The sequence below is a fragment of the Bidens hawaiensis genome, unplaced genomic scaffold, assembly GCF_021521415.1.
Source record: "Bidens hawaiensis isolate Kalapana, Puna unplaced genomic scaffold, B.hawaiensis_p1.1 tig00001299_1, whole genome shotgun sequence".
NCBI lineage: Eukaryota > Viridiplantae > Streptophyta > Magnoliopsida > Asterales > Asteraceae > Bidens > Bidens hawaiensis.
This window is the reverse complement of record NW_027491074.1, coordinates 3,602,343-3,620,319: the sequence shown is the minus strand read 5'-3', so window position 1 is coordinate 3,620,319 and position 17,977 is coordinate 3,602,343. Positions and strand designations below refer to the sequence as shown.

Sequence of the window (17,977 nt, the reverse complement as noted above, 5' to 3'; positions counted from 1 at the left end):
TAAATATAAATTTGCAAGGTGAGACATTCGAGTTTTTGCACAACTTAGATTTGCGTGAGACAATTGATTTTCAATACTGTCATGATGCTTTTGTAAACCCACTAAACTCATGGCAGATAGTCCAAATATTTTCAAATATATTTTCAAAGAATTTAAATTACATTACAGTGATTAAGTCTCTGTAGACTTACGGGATGGTTACTACTAGTATTGTGGTGTTTTGTATACAAGGCTTGCCTACTGGGCTATTACACGTTACTTATTGGACAAGTGTTAGCCAATAAGTAATATGACCACATTCACAGATACGGTCGAGTGCCAAGTGCCTTTCGGTAATTTGTAAGTAGGCAGATGTAAAAACTTCTTAATGTTGTAACTATAAAACATGTCATTTATAAATGAATTTACTCACCAGTATTTCCTGCTGATCAAATATTGTTAAACATGTTTCAGGTGACTTTTTAAAGACAAAGGAATAATGCATGTGGGCTTCCAGCTTAAATAAGTGGTTTGTCACCAGAATAAAGAAACATGTTTTGTAAATTAGGGTTAATCCCTATAAAACCTATGTTTGTATAAGAGTGGGTTTAATCCCAGTTTATGAAAAAATTATGGTGTTTTTATAACTACGATCATTTTTCCTAACTACGGTTCTGATTAAATATTCCGCTGCAACTTATTTTAATAAACACCGATACCACCACTCAACGTTCACGACTCTCTTCCCGGAGTATAGGGGGTCGGGGGCTGTGAGTGATACTTGAAAACTTGTAAAAAAAAGTCTTTTAAGTAATTACCTTTTAACTTCAAAGTAGATTCTAAAGTGTAATTATTAACGAAAACCATATGATAGATTGAGTAAGATATGTAAGATTCGATCACCTTTAACCTTTTTTGCTGAAAATAATTGACAAATTTATTAGATTTTATAGTTTAAAAAACTCTATCTTTGGTTCTCAATAAAGTCTACCTATCAGCATACATTTTCTCACCCGGTTTCATGATTTTGATATGATCTTGATTATCTTGATTTTGATAATAACTTCAGAGGCATTATACATCGGCGTTATAATACCTTTGTTTTGTTTAATTTAATTTCTTTTATTTGTTTTGATTACATAATTAGTAAATCAGTGATTCTTAGTAACTATATGATGTTTGTTTTGTTTTGTTTTGCTTTTCTCACCAAAATATATTTTCCAGCCTAAGTTTTGATGATTTTTGAAAAGTTTCATAGTGAATCGTAGGTGCTAAAATCTAAAAGTTTCATAGTGAATCGCAGGTGCTAAAATCTAAAAGTTTCATAGTGAATCGCAGGTGCTAAAATCTATAGTTGCAAAAGATCTTCCGAACGTTTTGCATCTGAACTCAGTTGAGAGGTGCCTAAAGCAATCAACCAGTTATTGAACACAATAGATGTTGCATCAACCAGTTCGGAGTTGTGATGGTTTACCATTAGAAGGCGATGATGGCATGCTTGGTAAGCATTTATTGTTGCAATAATCAGCTTAATATTTTCTCTGTATATTTGCACTCTTCACGTGCCAAATTAATTATATTGTAGTTGATTCTTTAAGATTGAAAATTATCTAATTTACGTAGTTAATATATGAGAAAACAAATGTGAAAGCATGATATTAATGGATTTTGTATCATTAATGAAGAAATGAATTTTCATATAAGAGCTTACATGGTTAATCGCCTCATGGTTTTCAATGCTGGTTAATAAAAAGTTTTTAAAGTTCTGTTAATTGGTCATTGACAGGCGACTGGGAAAAGACAACTGAAACGACATGCTTAAAACTTGCTGGAAATTTTGAATGTATGGGTATTTTGTTTAAAGTAGTTGGGTTAAATCGCACACTGCAGTAAATGGGCCAGACTTGCAACAGTATCTGCAGCTTTAAATCATCATCATCGTCGTACTCAGTAAATCCCACCAATAGCAAAGCTATGGTAGGGTCTGAGGAGGGTAAGATGTAGATAGCTTTACCTCTACCCCGTAGGAATAGAGAGGCTGCTTCCAGTGAGACCCCCGGCTCGATAGTAGTTTTGCATCAAGCCTTGGACATAACACTCAACCATCGGGACACCGGCCGATTGGTGCGTGTAACCTTGTCTTTCGGCTATCAATGCCACCACATGATGCCTGATTAACCTTCCGCCACTTTTAACGTTATTTTCACGAGATTAGTAAAATAACGTCAAAATTAGTGCAATTTCACTTTTGTCCACCCGAGGGTTCACTCATACATGCATTATATGGGTGCACCGCAAGTAGGGCAAACTCGGTATTTTGCAAACTGCAGATTTTTAAACGGTTTTAAGATACGAGTAAAAGGGGTTTCGGTCACTTTATCATTATCGTGAAACTGTTTTTCTCTTGTTTCTGGTCACAAAGATTAGTTTTCGAAGTGTTGTTGAAGAATCGGTTAACATTTAAATGGGCCGGTGTAATAATTTGGCAGAATTGATTTCGGGTCAAATGTAATATTTGGACTAATAGGGAAATTTCAGAATTTGGATTTCTAGGGTAAAAGACACAAGGTTTGGGATCTATATTTGATTTCAGATTACAAGTCATAAATAAACGGGTTATTCAGATACCAATTAGGGGTGTTATGGGCATGGTTATATTTTGATCGTGAAATAGTCAAATATACATATTGATTGCAAATTAGTCGAATAACATGAATAAAAGCAAAACTTCAGTTCTTACTTGATAAAAGTGTGTGTTTTATTTCAACCAAATTTTGGAAAAGAAACATTAATATAAAATAAATAAATTAAATAAGAATGATTGTTCACCACTATACAGTATAATTTTTTTCTTTTTTAAGAAGCTGTATTATTCACATTCAGGGTTTGATTACAACAGAGAGAGTTGAGACTGACTAAACAGCTGCACCATTTTCGAAGCCAATTGAAGAGGTTAACTCCCTACGAGTCCATGCGAGATATGATCTCCTTGAGGTGGTACTTCTTTTTTCCAGCTCAAATGAGACATTTCATTAAAGTTTCAAGTTTTAGGATGCATAAGGGTTTTCTCTTTCTGGTGTTTTGCAGGCTAGAAGGAGCAAGCCTCAAGTTCTTCTAGGTTTATCTAGAGTTGGAGGTGTTTTCAATGAGTAACATGTGTTTATTTCTTTTACGTTTTGCTATCCTGAGTGTAGTTTATTAAAAATGCAGTTTTGCATGAGCTTATATTATTTCAACACTGCCACTTAATTAGATCAGGAACTCATTACGCTATTAACACAAATTTTAAAACTCATTATGGAATGTGAATTTCTCGAGACATGTAAGCTTACTCCTCCTCCCTTTCATGTTTGTTGTCATTAATTCATCGTTACTTATTTACTATTCAAGCAATATATTGACATTTTAACTTTTTCTATTGTTTGTGTGAATATTGACTTTTTGCAGGAAGATCATTATGTAGCATCCAAAACAGAAGAGCATGAGGTAACCTGCTAGGGCTGTGGATTAATTATGATTCTTTCATCCTACACATCCATTTGGGAAAGATGTATTTGTGTAGTGTTTCTTTTGAAATTATTGTAATCGTTTGCCTGCCACTTTATTGTAATCATACACATCTAGCTTGTTGTCCGTTTGCCTGCCACTTTATTGTAATCGTTTTGATTTTAATAACAAATAGCAGACCATAGTAATTTTAATGTAAGGTTGCTCAACCATTTGTCTTAGAGAATTATGGGCGTGGGGTGTAGATTGCCTTCATAGAGATGTATCCGGGTATATTCAATTTTCAAATTATGTTGATTTGTATTTATTTTATTTTTTTTGTCTGTCGATTTAATTAAAACGTCATTTCTTGATTAATATAGCGTATCAAGATTAATTCTTTTTACTAGAAGACCTATATGGAAATCAAGTTATGCCTGTTAATATTTTGAACCATCATTTAGTGTAAAAAACAAGTTAATTTTGTGCATTTCAAAAAAGATTTTAGTTGGTATATTTGGAAATGCATTTTTTAGTTTTTTAGTGACAAGTACAAGTATATAAATTGTTATTACAAAGCATAGGATTGTCTTGAGGGTGTTTTGGTTGCTTATTTAGTGGGTGTTTTATGATAGGGATCGCATTTGGTGTGATAATATGATTTTGAATTGGAATACCCTTTACAAATCTTGAAATGCTGATAAGGAGGCCTTCAAACCTTATCTTTGATTCTAGATTTGAAATTATATTTGCTCCATGCAAGGCTTGCTTTTTTGTTACAGGATAACCTATTGTTCATCTGGTCTACTATGTTGATCAACATTTCGATGGCAAATGTGTATTGTGAAAGTGACATGTAACTAAGGGGATATTTGGGATTCCTCATTTTACCTTCTTATAACTTTTTAATAAATTAATAAGTTACAAAAGTACAACTTATTAACTTTTATCTCTCACATCAAAAACAATACCAAACACCTTTTCATTTTCAGAAAATTAATAAGCTATAAGTTGATAAAAATAAGCAATATCAGACACCCCCAAAATAACAAGAATAAGATAACTTTAAAGAACCTAGAAGTGAGTGTATAGACATGTTTATGTTGTAATAATTGGATGTTTTAGTGTTTGACCAATTATGATTCTTTGAAGAATTATTATAAAAGGGTCAGCCAAACAAAAATGTATTGAACCTATAACTTATTTGAAGACTCCTTTGATACACCAAACTTTCAAAACTTAATAATTTTTACCATTTGAAGTAGCCATGAAAGTCAAAATGCACCCAAATACATTAAAAGAAAAGTTGTTTTTACAAATTTCATACACTAAAAAGGGAACTATTGAAATTCGCCCAAAATATGAGAGAAAGACATTTTTATAAGAAAATACATTTTCTAAGACTCTGAATAAAAGTTTCGCATTAGTTTTGTTATAACAAGTATCTGTTTATCCAAAGATTCAATAAAAAGTAATCATTTGTAAGTGATGCTAGCTATTAAGTAAGATGTTTCAGGCATGTCTTTGGGTGACATTAGAAGGTAAAATATCAGCTTATGATGAGCATTTCGTCAACACAAAGGGTTTGTCTTAGGAAACCTTACGAAGACAACTTGTTTATGTAGTATTGTGTTGGCTCTTTTGAGTAATATATTTGGAAATACCCGTTAATTCTTTATTAACACTGTTTAAACACAACATCATACATTCCAAAAGAATCGGTATTTGCACTTCTTTACTCTTAGCCATGAACCTCCTTTGGATTTTTTTTATTTAATCGACACTTTGTCTTTCAATCTGAAATGAAAAAGAAGAAAGGAAGTAAATAACAAAATAGAATTTGTAACTTAGAAAAATTAAATCAACCAAACTATATTAACTATAATCGAAACAATCCATCTAATACAAAATCCTTACAAAATTAAAACAAAGTCTACACACCAACCATAGCCCATGTAAGTCAAAATCATTGCGTGTTTAGACTCATATGGGGAGCACGCGGTGCACTGTAAAGAGCTCCCGGGGTTCAAGTACCGACACGATCTGATTAGGGATGTGCTCTTTGATATATTCAGGCGAGCTGGAATTTCTGTTAAGAAAGAAGCACCTGTGAATTTCCTGACTGACCCGTCGGAGGAAAGATCATCTCTTCGACCGCCTGACATTTTGGTGTTTGGATGGATAGGAGGGAAACACGTGTGTGTGGATTTAACAGGGGTTTCTCCTTTGGTGGGCTTAGGGAGTAGTGGTTTCGCAGTCGGTCAAGCCGCATTAAAAGCTGCTTCAGGTAAGGTGGCAAAACATGAAAAGGCGTGTCTTGACAGCCAACATGTATTTATTCCTTTTGCTTTTGACACTTTTGGTTTCCTCGCGCCTGAAGCTGTGAAGCTACTTACCCGTGTTCAGCGGGTCATACATAGTAATGTTATGACTCCAAGATCAGCAAATATAGTTTTTAAAAGATTGGGTTTTACGATTCAAAAAGGAGTAGCGGCGCAGCTTGTTGCTCGCTTGCCTTCTGTTTCGATGTAATCCAATTTACATGTAATATTAAATTCACAATTGCATTGCTAAAAAAATGCACAATTAATTAAATTAATATAAAAATTATACATTCAAAATCATATTTTAAAAAAAATCTAAATAAACCCGCATAACACGCGAGCTATTGTAATATAATTATTATCATGCATTCAATAAAGATAAGAAATTACGACTCCCTTTAACTTGTAGAAGTAAAAATGTAAAATATACATTATCCAAATTGAATTGTCATTTATGTCTTTGGTCATGAATGGTTTCTGATAACTTCTCATGCAAATAAAGATAGAAAAAGACAGTCAATGCCTCACACCAATCCCCTCCACGTACCCAACCCATCATCCACGTGTCCAACACCCGACTGCCACATAACTCATACTCCATATAATAAATGTAACCATCTTCTTCACAGAAGCACGCACTCATCCAGCTCAAAATTTCATCAACAATGTCAAATAATAATAATAATAATAACAATAATTCTCTTTCAGTTAGGGTTATATTTATCGTATCTGTTTGTGTTTTCTTCCCAGAATCAACAGCAGCTTTGCATGGTGGTGGAAAGGTGGAAGATGGTGGCAGTGTTCCGGTGCCGGTGACCAGAACACATGGGACGGTGGTGATGCGAGATCAGCGGTGGGTTGCTGTTTCGACCGAGTTCGGTGAGATTCATGTTGTGAAAGTGAGTGATGGTAAAGATGGATTCTATGATCTCCAGTTCATTACCATGGAACCAAACTCTCTTTTTGTTCCTGTGCTTCTTCATTCCGACATGGTTTTCTATGTCAAGTCAGGTACATATATGTTAACTAGTTAATCGAAAGAAGACTACTAGTTAAACAAGTTACTCCAACACGACTTATTTAGTGATACGAGTTAACCCAAAGAAGACTACTTATTAAACAAGTGTGCACATTTAAATAACCAAGTTAACCAATAACCAGAAAATGGCCAGCTAATTAACTGGCTTATCAAGCTATTAACTTGCTTAATTAGATAATACAACCTAAAACCTAACTCTTTTTTTTTTTTTTTTTTGGTCTTAACACACCTTTTAACACGATTACAAGGATGTCAATAAAAAAAAATCAAATATATCACATTTTTAAAAATTTAAGAAATGTTATTAAGGCTTAAAGAGGTAACCATTATGGTCCCTTCTATGTTTGAACTAATACACCGGTTCATTTTATCAGGAAGTGGAACGTTGAATTGGGTTGATCTCCAGAAAGATAAGAAAAAACTTCGACAAGTAGACTTGAGAACCGGAGATGTTTATCGGCTCCGCCCCGGATCTTTCTTCTACTTACAAAGCAACTTAGAATCCGAACGGCGGAAGTTTCGTATTACCGCCATTTTCTCCGACTGCAAGGAGGAGATGCGAGTATGTATTCAAACTTCAAACTCAACTCAAAACCACCACACTTACAAAATATATGTTTCTATGCAGGAAGGATCATCGTTTCGACCCTATTCAAGAGTTGGCGATTTGCTGTTAGGGTTTGATGACAAAGTCCTTCAAGCAGCACTTAATGTAAGAAAAGTTAAAAACATTAAGACAACAAAGATACATAAAAATCAACAACTTGCTAAACCTAAACTGTTATGTTTCTTGTTCAGGTTAACGAGGTAGTGTTACAGGAGTTGAGAAGCGGCGGACGACAACAAATGATTGTGCACGGAGTCTCGGCCGCGAATGAAATGTTCGAGATGCATTATAGGAGCATGAGAGCCTTCCTCGGGCTTATGGGTAACGGCTTGATTGAAGTGAACAAAAATAAAAAGGGAAAGGCGTTTAACATCCTAGAAGCGAAGCATGATTTCGAGAATTGCAATGGGTGGAGTCTTGTTGTTACAAGCAAACAAATGGATGCGTTGAAGGACTCTGATTTTGGTATCTTCTTGGTTAATCTTACCAAGGTTAGTAACCATCAAGAATTAATATTTTGTAGCACACATATTTTGAAATTATTTACACAGTGATATTATGTTGTGATGACATTAGGGGGCGATGATGGGGCCGCATTGGAACCCAATGACAGCGGAGATTGCAGTCGTTTTGGAAGGAAGTGGAATGGTTCATGTGGTGTGTCCAAGTACTGTAGACGAAGCAGAGTGTAAAAACTTGAGGTTTAGAGTTGAAGAAGGTGATGTGTTTGTAGTGCCAAGATATCATCCGATGGCTCAGATCTCTTTTAATAATGGGTCGTTTATTTTCTTGGGATTCACAACTACACAAAAGAATAATCATCCACAATACTTGGTTGGTTCAGCGTCAGTTTTCCAGGTATTGGATAAAGGGGTGATGGCAGCTTCTTTGGGTGTGAGCAATACAACAGTGGATGAAATGACATCAGCTCAGAGTAATCTCATTATTCTGGAATGCACCTCATGTGCAGAAGAAGAAGAAAGGTTAATGGAAGAGGAAATTCAACGGGAAAAAGCGGAGGAAGCTAAGGTAAGAGAAGAGGAAGAAAAAGAGAGAGAAGCGGAAGAAGAAGCAAGTCGACAAGAAGAGGCAAGAAGAGAGCAAGCAGAGGCACAAAAAAGGGCTGAAGAAGAGGCGAAAAGAGAGCAAGAGGAAGCCCGAAAAAGGGAAGAAGAAATTGCAAGAAGAGAACAAGAGGAGCAAGAGGCTAGGAGGCATCAGGAGGAAGAGGAAGCTGCTAGAGAACAAGAGGAGGCAGAAAGAGAGCAAGAAGAAGCCCGAAAGAGAGAGGAAGAAGCGGCGAAAAGGGAGCAGGAAGAACAAGAGGCTAAGAGGCGATGGGAGGAAAAGGAGGCGGCTAGACAGAAAGAGGCGGAGGAAAGAGAACGGGAGGAAGCCCGAAAGAGGGAAGAAGAAGTGGCAAGAAGAGAAGAAGAGGCCAAGAGGCGACAAGAGGAAGAGGAGGCTGCCAGACAGCAAGAGGAGGCAGCGGAAAGGTGGAGACACCATGAAGAGGAGGCAGCCACTAGGAGGAGACATCAAGAAGAGGAGGCTGCGGAAGAAGAGGAACAGAAAGCCGAAAGGAGAAGGCAGGAAGAGGAGGAATTGGCTAGACAAAGGCAAGAACAAGAAGAAGCGGCCCGTAGGCAACAAGAAGAAGAGGCTGCAGCCCGGAGACAACAAGAACAAGAGGCCGCAGCCAGAAGGCAACAAGAACAAGAAGCTGCCGCCAGAAAACAAGAGGAGACCATAAGGCGGCAACAAGAAGATGAGGCTGCTAGACAACAAGAGGCAGCTCGGAAGCAGCAAGAAAAAGAGGCCACTAGACAGCAAGAAGAGGCTAGAAGGCAACAACAACAACAAGCTGAGGCTGCTCGACAATATGAGGAGGCTAGAAGACAACAACGACGACGACAAGAATATGAATAGGCTAGAAGACAGCAGCAGCAAGAAGCTGAGGCCGCTCGACAACAAGAGGAGGAAATGAGGAGGCACCAAGAAGAGGAGGCCTCTAGGCAGCAAGAGGCAGCTATGAGGCGGAAACAAAAAGAGGCCGCCTCTAGACAACAAGAGGCGGCTATGAGGCGGAAACACGAAGAAGATGTGGCTAGACAACAAGAGGCGGCTATGAGACAGAAACATATAGAAGAGGCCGCTAGACAACAAGAGGAGGCTAGAGGATATGAAGAAGATATGGCCACACGGTGGGGCGTGGGAAGTGAGGTTCACCAACACCAAGCACAAGGTGAAGGAGAGGCTGCTATCAAGAAAGAGCAAGAGATGGCTGATTTGGGTTGAATAATTTGTTTCTGCTGTACTGTCTAGTAGTAGGACTTAATTCTGGGTACACAGGTTGTAATAAATATGTTTGTTCATTTGGTATGTTTGTTCATTTGGTTGCACTAAGAAACAAAAACGTAACTGCGTTGACATACTTAAATAGTTACAAATCCCAATCCAACAAAATTGTCTGAAAAATCCATTTGAACCAAAGATTACCAGAATGTGACCAAATGTTGTATGTGAAACCTATGGGATGATACAATCAAGCAATAAGAGAAAGAATGACATGATTCTCCGGGTCTGGGATTATTACTTTATAAAAGAAGACAACTTATGAATTAGAAGAAAATGACATGTATCTGGTGTCTGGGATTATAAATGTGTTTAATAAGGAATAGTTGTTCGCATACAAACACTAATTGATCCAGCGGCCGTGGGTTGTGAATTGAGACCACTTTGGATGTTACCATTGGCTACTTGGCATTGTTGTTCCATAAAAAACAAAGGAATAATTGTTTACTCAAAAGTGTGGATTAACTGTGTTGTGGCATTTTTTGCTCATGAGAAACCCTTAATGGGATCTATGTTACTATTAATATTATGTAGTAATAAATGAAAAGAAAAAAAAAAGGAACATGTGTGTATTTATTTATGTCACGGAAGACGAATCAAAATTAGTTCTTTTTTATTTGTTTGGGCTTTTGTCAAAGAAAGGTTTTTTTTTTTTTTTGGTGTGGGCTACTATTGACGTAAAACAAAAGGAAAGAAAAGGGTTTTTTGGTGTATAGGTATTCAGCCGCACATCACACAAATTAACAGAGTTTTTGGGGTATTCCACTATTGTCAAAGAATTAAAGCAGAGACAAAGTGAAGGTTTTTTTTTTTTTGTGTGTGCTCCTTTCTTTTGGTGTTTTGAAGATAAGAGACGTTCCAAAGACCGATATTTTCTCGTTAGTGTTACCTCTTACTCTTTTGTATTTGATCCATATACTAGATGTTAGTTTGTACCAAGTATATGATGTTTTGTGTATGCCTCTAGTTTTACCTAGAGAAGACTTTGTATTACTCATTATTGGTGATAGTGGATTTGAAGCGGCTCTAGTAGTCCTGTGGTTTTTACTCTCGCCTTGAGAGGTTTTCCACGCTAAAATTTTTGTGTCCCTTGTTACTTTTAAATTACCTATTTGTTTGTATCCTAATTGGCTCTTCGGGTCGGGAAAAAGTTTAGCCAAATGAAGATTAATTCCGCATTTTTATTTACCGTTAGTGGCTAGGTGGTCGTTTTTCCCAACAGAGTGGTATCAGGTCTTCGGCTCTTGTACTTAGGAAGACTTGCTTGAACGATGGAAGCTAATACAAGTAGGATGGTGAATTTGAATGGTTCTAATTATCATGTTTGGAAAGGCAAGATGGAAGACCTTCTTTATGTAAAGGATTATTATTTGTCTGTGTTCACTACTGATAAACCTGAAAATAAAATTGTTGAAGAATGGAATATTTTGCATAGAAAGGTTTGTGGGTATATTCGGCAGTGGGTTGATGATAATGTTTTAAACCATATTACCGGGGATACTCATGCTTGTACTTTATGGACCAAGCTTGAAGAGTTTATACTCGGAAGACCGAGAACAATAAGTTGTTCTTGATTAAATAGTTGATAAACTTGAAATACCGTGATAGAACTCCTGTTACTGATCATTTGAATACTTTTCAGGGTGTTATTAATCAGCTTGCAGGTATGGGTATTAAGTTTGAAGATGAGATACAAGGTTTATGGCTTCTTGGTACGTTACCAGATTCTTGGAAGACTTTTAGGACATTGTTGTCCAACTCCGCAGCAAATGGTATTATTACTATGGAATTGGCTAAAGGTAGTATTATAAATGAAGAGATGAGAAGAAAGTCACAAGGTTCCTCTTCACATTCAGATGCCTTAGTTACCGAAAGTAGGGGAGAAGCCATAGTAGAGGTCCGAGTAATAGAGCAAAGCACCGTAGTAAGTCTAATGGGAAGTTTGAAGAATTTGAGTGCTATCATTGTGGTAGAAAAGGGCACACAATAAAATATTGTAGACAATTAAAAAAGGAGAACAAGAAGGCTAATTACAACAATAAAAAGGAAAAACCACAAGAAAGACGACGGTGATGAAGGTACTTCTGAAACTAACACTGCCACCGAATAATTTCATATTTGTTGTGATTATGATAGGGTGAACATTGCACGTGATGATTCGAGTTAGGTTGTTGACAGTGGTGCTACTTTTCATGTGACATCACAAAGGGATTTTTATTCATCTTATACTTCTGGTGTTGGGGATGTTTGCTTGAAGTTTGATATCGGGATGGATTTGGTTTTACACAATGTAAAACATGTTCCGGATATTAGACTTTTTGATCTTCGCAGGCACATTAGATGATGATGATGGTTTCCACAGTACCTTTGGTGGTGGAATTTGGAAGCTCACTCGTGGCTTGTTGATCGTGACAAGAGGTAAAAGAACTTCAAAGTTATACATGACACATTCAAATATTTCCAGAGACTCGGTTCATTCATTGACGAGTTATGATGTAATCGATATGTGGCACAAGGGACTTGCTCATATGAGTGAAAAAGGTATGTCTATTTTATTGAAGAAAGATGTCTTGTCCGGTGAGAAAAATGTTCATTTGAAGAAGTGTTCTCATTGTATTAATGGTAAGCAAAAGAAAGTTTCTTTTCATAGTCATTCGCCTTATAGAAAAGAAAGTATACTTGACTTGGTGCATTCAGATGTATGTGGCCTATGAAGACTAGAACACTTGGGAGCTGCTTATATTTTGTCACATTTATTAATGATCATTCGAGGAAGGTATGGGTTTATACTTTGAAGTCTAAAGATCAAGTGTTTGATGTGTTTAAGCAGTTTCATGCCTTAGTTGAAAAACAAACTAGGAAGAAGCTCAAGTGTATTCGAACGGACAATGGAGGTGAGTACATTGGTCCTTTTAATGCTTATTGTAGAGATAAAGGTATTCGACATCAAAGGCCACCTCCAAAACACCACAGTTGAATGGTTTAGCAAAACGGATGAACAGAACGTTGGTTGAAAGGTTTAAGTGTTTGCTCTCACTTTGATGTGTTTAAGCAGTTTCATGCCTTAGTTGAAAGATGTAACATTCGTTACTTTTCAAACCCGAAAACCCGACCCGTTTTGAATTTTCAGATTTTTGTTTTGAAGTATTTATATATAGATGTATATGTTATATTCACTAGATTCGTTTGAAGCTCGACAATGTTTTCCGACTCGGTTTATCGTTCAATGTACTTTTGTTCATCATCTACTATTAATATAATATTCCCGATGTTTTATGATCAATGTCCGTTCGACTATTACTTCATTGATTCGTTCATAAAATCTCGAACTTTATCGTTAATCAACTTTCGGGTTAAATGCGTAACTAGCCAAAACTCTTAATGATAAATCATAAATCCTAATATTCTTAAATTTCAAGGGCTAAACTGTAAATTTAACTATTTAATTCTGATTTAACACCATTTAATATTTCAAGGGCTATTCTTGTAAGTTATATTTAAGTTTGATTAAAAGGATCGTGATACTTCAGGGGCTGAATATGTAAATATTTTAAAATATATTAATTAAATCCCAACCCCCCTGGCTTCCTCGTTTTTCCGACCCAACTCCGGCCGCCGGATTCCAGCAACGGAAAAATTCCGATTAGACAATTAACCTCGTTAATTACTCTTTTAAATTATAAAAACTCCTTTAACCGTTAATACTATAGTAGAATCAATATATTAATTACGAATAATTAACCGCTAATCCGCCATAATCGCCTTATGACCCGCCGGACTTTCATCTCTGAAATTAACTCGAAGATTAAACCATCCGTTGCAAATTGCTAGGGGCTAGACCTTCTATCCAACTCGTTCATTCCTCTCCCTCGTTCTCTTTCTCTCTAAGTAATTATAATCCCGAGCTTGAAGTCCTGTTTTTTTCTGACAAACTGGTTCTCGGCCAACCCAATAAAATTCCAGGTAATTGATACATGTTTAATACCGATTTAGATGCGATAACCATAACCCCTAAGCTTAATCCATCGTTCATGGAACCAATTTCTCCAATTGAAAGTCTAGGGTTTCAATTAAAGAAGATGAACTATATAAGAATAGAAGTAGTGGATGGTGAGGGGCACTATCTCATGCTGAGGTGGCTGCCATTTGATAGTTAAGATCCACTACGCATGCATTTAATATGGCGCCATCACAATAGTCCACCGTGGCCATAACGGCGCTAGTGGGATGAGAATGAGGCTATGTGACCGTTGGCTGGGAGTTGAGTAACATATTAAAATTGTTTTGGTTCAAAAAGTCAGTTTCTACTAGATCTTTTGTAAATAATATAATCACACTCAAAGCTTCAATAATTTATTATTATTAATTTGCTCATAATTTATAAAAAAAATATATAGCTACTCAACAATTTATCTTTGAGGGAGGTGTGTGAGGTGCTAATCAAAGTTGATTGAATGGGATAAACCTTTTAGTTGAGCACGACCAAACATTATGTGGAAGCTTTGGATTTGGATTATAAAATTGACCATTTACTCGAGTTTAGAAATGAACGATAAAATCAATATTGATTTTGTTTTTCTTGAAAGACATCTCACATGCCACCCGAAGATCGTGATATCTTTGAATAAAGAAAAAATGAAATTTTGGACAAATATCATGACAACAAGTTGTCGTTTTTTTTAAAATGTTCCAGCATCTTTTTTTATTTCTTCTATTAATTTTGTATTCCTAGGTGCTTGCAATTTTTATTTTATTAAAAAGCTCTAATAATTTTATTGTGTGGTTTTTATTATTTAAGTTATTATGTTTATTGAATAATAAAGTATAAGTAAATAACAAATGTTTGAGTAATAAATGCAATTAGTTAGAGCCACTAAATTTGATTTAAACGGGGCTTTAGCAAATGTATTTTTGCTTACATGGTGTCTAGATGGCATTTTAACTAAACATTTAGTTAAAACCACTGCATATAGCCTAAGAAACTGTTTTCCACTTATAAACGAAAATCATTAATGGTTGGGTGGTTAAACTATGGTCTTGTTACACGCTATAACCGGGTTCGAAACCCGGGTCATTTAGTTTTGTTATTGTTTAGGTTATAAGTATTATTACCTAAAAAATTAATATATATATATAATATTAAACCTATGCTTATAACTTATATCATCCCTAGATCAACTGGTTAGCACTCTAAGTTTTTAACGTAGAGACCCGGGTTCGAAACCCGCGTCAGGCCCCATTTTTTTTCTTTTTCTTGTAGTATAAGTTTATTAATATTGTAGTATAAGTTTATTAATATAATTATTCTTAATCATTTAAAAATCAAAATAAAATGTTATAAACTAAATAAAAATTTTATAAAAAAAATATATAATATATTTCGTCTTTTTCACTTAAAACCTAAACTTTCGTCTTCGTAAAACCGTGAATAAAAATCATTCGCAAATAAGAAACATAATATCGTTAAATCATGTTGATTTCATAAACATTAGGACAAGCCTTTCGAACGTGTAAGCTCCGTATCTCTTCCACTAAAACAATTATATCATAATAATAATCAAGTGTTCGTTAAACCATAAATAATGATAATCAAGTGACCGTTAAACCATAAATAATAATATAATAATCAAGGAGTGTAAAATTAGTAAAATAATCTCAAACATTCAACATAACTTATCAACATATTATCCCGTTAGTTAGTCTTTAAACTTCCCGTATTTATTTATAGTTCGAGAAGTTCAAACGTTCGGATTCCTTAAACGTATTTTTCGATCACTTCGGTTTCGTTATCACCTTCACCACTCAACTCCACCTCCATCAACAACAACATACCTTCCATCTCCTACCACCTTTCTTCATGGATGTTGTAACACCACAGTAACATCACGACTAACTGCCCGTCACCACCATCACCCTTCTAATCCCGCATGGCAGAAATGGTACCACCATAAACTCCTCTTCGCCACCTCCACCACATTCACCATACACCATCTCCACTGTAGCGCCCTCGAAAGTACGCCGTAACGGACCCGTAATTTCACTATAGCCAACCCGCCACCACCTTACCACCTTTGTCGTACACCTTTCCCACCATAGCACACCGAAACTTTACCGTAAGGCACCCTTGAAAGAGCATGATGTGGATCTAGATCTTGTGATTACAACTATGCATTCGTTATGTATGAATACGATTAGACAGTATTACTTTAGGTGTGTGAAGTGTGTGTATTGAGAGGATATTTTGGCAGAGTAACGAGAGGGAAATCGGATAATCAGAACTGTTACATTAATGAATACATTACAGGGTATATATAGGGGATGACTACATTCGTTAAGTTAACACTTAACGAATGTGTCATTCGTTACATTAACATATACGAATGAACATTTCATTCGTTAATACACTTTAAACATAACGAATAGCCCTCATTCGTTATCTCATTCGTTAAACAAGGTTAACGAATGAGCTTACATTTAATACGAATGTGTTACATTCGTTACGGGGTAACGAATTTAACTTACAATAGAGCGAATGGCATTTTAAATTAGAAGCCCTATAATACTAAACTATTACATTAATGCCCTGATAAAGACCGAGACGTACAAAACATGTATTAACAAACTACCCCTCGTCTCGAGCTCTTTATCTTCATCTCTGGAACATCTTTGTCTTCCAGTCCACACAACTGTGAATCTTGTATGCATAACAGACACGAACCACTTTCTGGAATTGCATAGCAAGTTCATAGTCACATACGTTAGCAAATCTGATCTAACTTGTAAATAAGGCATCGTTATCAGACTCAGATAAGTTAACCAACCACATTGGATCAATAACACGTATGGTCTTCGTGTTTGACCCAGATCCATATACAATAACCGCTTCACCTGTATGATTGTTATAATACCAATAATTAAACGAGGTGAATGGACTCTGATGGAATGTCTTCATTGGAGCTCTCTTCAGTGTCTTTGGCGGCTTCACTTGCAGAATCATCTTTCTCCAACCCGTGCGAGGATCAATCTCATCAATGTACTTGTGAGTTGGCACTTGCGGCTTGAAGAACTGGAAACCATAACGGGTTTCATGTAATGAACGAGTATAGAACCACCCAGCCCACTGATCATCTCCTCGATTCACGAACGGTCTGTTGGCTAGTGTTCTAACATCCCACCTTGGCATAGATAAAATATCGTGTGGGCGTTGGAAGTAATAAATACCATGATCCCACTTTATGATAATACTTTAAGCTCATAATCAAATTGCCATGCTATCAAATCACCCTTCACGTCTTTCGCTGGCTTGTACTTTTTCATTTGGTATGCCGATGCTCGACCCGTTGCCAATTTGACTTCCTCCCGTTCATGATAACGAAAGGTCTCGATCATCTTGTTCATCTTTGTTACGTTATGCTTGAACATACCATCCAAAACACGTTTACGCTTTTTCTCAGTCGCCGAGACGTGACTTGATTCAGCAGCTTTATTCCATCTTTCTCTCTCTTTTTGTTGCGTCAAAATGTTTGTAGTGAAGAAAGGAATACCTGAATCGTTGTTGTTGTTATCGGTGTAGAACTCTGGATACTCTTCAACAGTAACGTCCTCTACTTCCACCTCATCATAATCAGGTACATTCCCACGAGGAATACCTATATTCGTACTTTCTTCAATCTCAATATCTACATCCACACTCTTACCCAACTCCTCCACCTCTTCTTCGTTTAGATCCAGAAGCAAGGCTATTTGTTCTTTTGTTAATGAATGATCAACAAATTCGCCTTCTTCGATCTCATCTGCATTTACCATACCGTACACAATCCCATCCATACCCACAAACAGAAGCATATTAGCCTGAATAACATCAATTGGTTTGGCTCTTGTGTAATCCTTGTATGGAACAATCTGTAGATTACTTGCTTCAGACCGACCACCAGTACCCGAATCAGTCTTATTATCTGCCGACGGTGCAGAACCACCGCCCGGTTGTTGATCTACACCTCCCGTACCATCCTGATCATCCTCATCATTCTTTAATTTCTTCAACTCATCATCTTTACAAGTGAGCTGGAGGATGCTTTCATATTGTTTGTCCAATCTCTCCCCCTGAGCAGCAACAAGGGCTCTAAGTTCCTTGTTTTCTCGTTGAGTAAACTGAATATGTCGTAACAAATTCATTTGCGCTAGCTC

General features: G+C 36.3%; 1 protein-coding gene across 2 annotated transcripts; it reads left to right on the top strand.

The window, feature by feature from the left end:
* Positions 1–6,666: 6,666 nt before the first annotated feature.
* Positions 6,667–9,484, top strand: LOC143570836 (vicilin-like seed storage protein At4g36700). 2 transcript variants are annotated; one of them, XM_077056386.1, is made up of 6 exons: positions 6,667–6,800; positions 7,203–7,390; positions 7,457–7,540; positions 7,627–7,926; positions 8,012–9,282; positions 9,334–9,484. In XM_077056386.1, exons 1-6 carry the CDS (start codon positions 6,734–6,736, stop codon positions 9,362–9,364), a joined length of 1,941 nt encoding a protein of 646 aa, XP_076912501.1. In that variant the 5' UTR covers positions 6,667–6,733; the 3' UTR covers positions 9,365–9,484. The 2 variants fall into 2 exon arrangements, with proteins under 2 accessions (XP_076912501.1, XP_076912497.1); XM_077056382.1 differs by having other exon boundaries at positions 8,012–9,484.
* Positions 9,485–17,977: the final 8,493 nt, after the last annotated feature.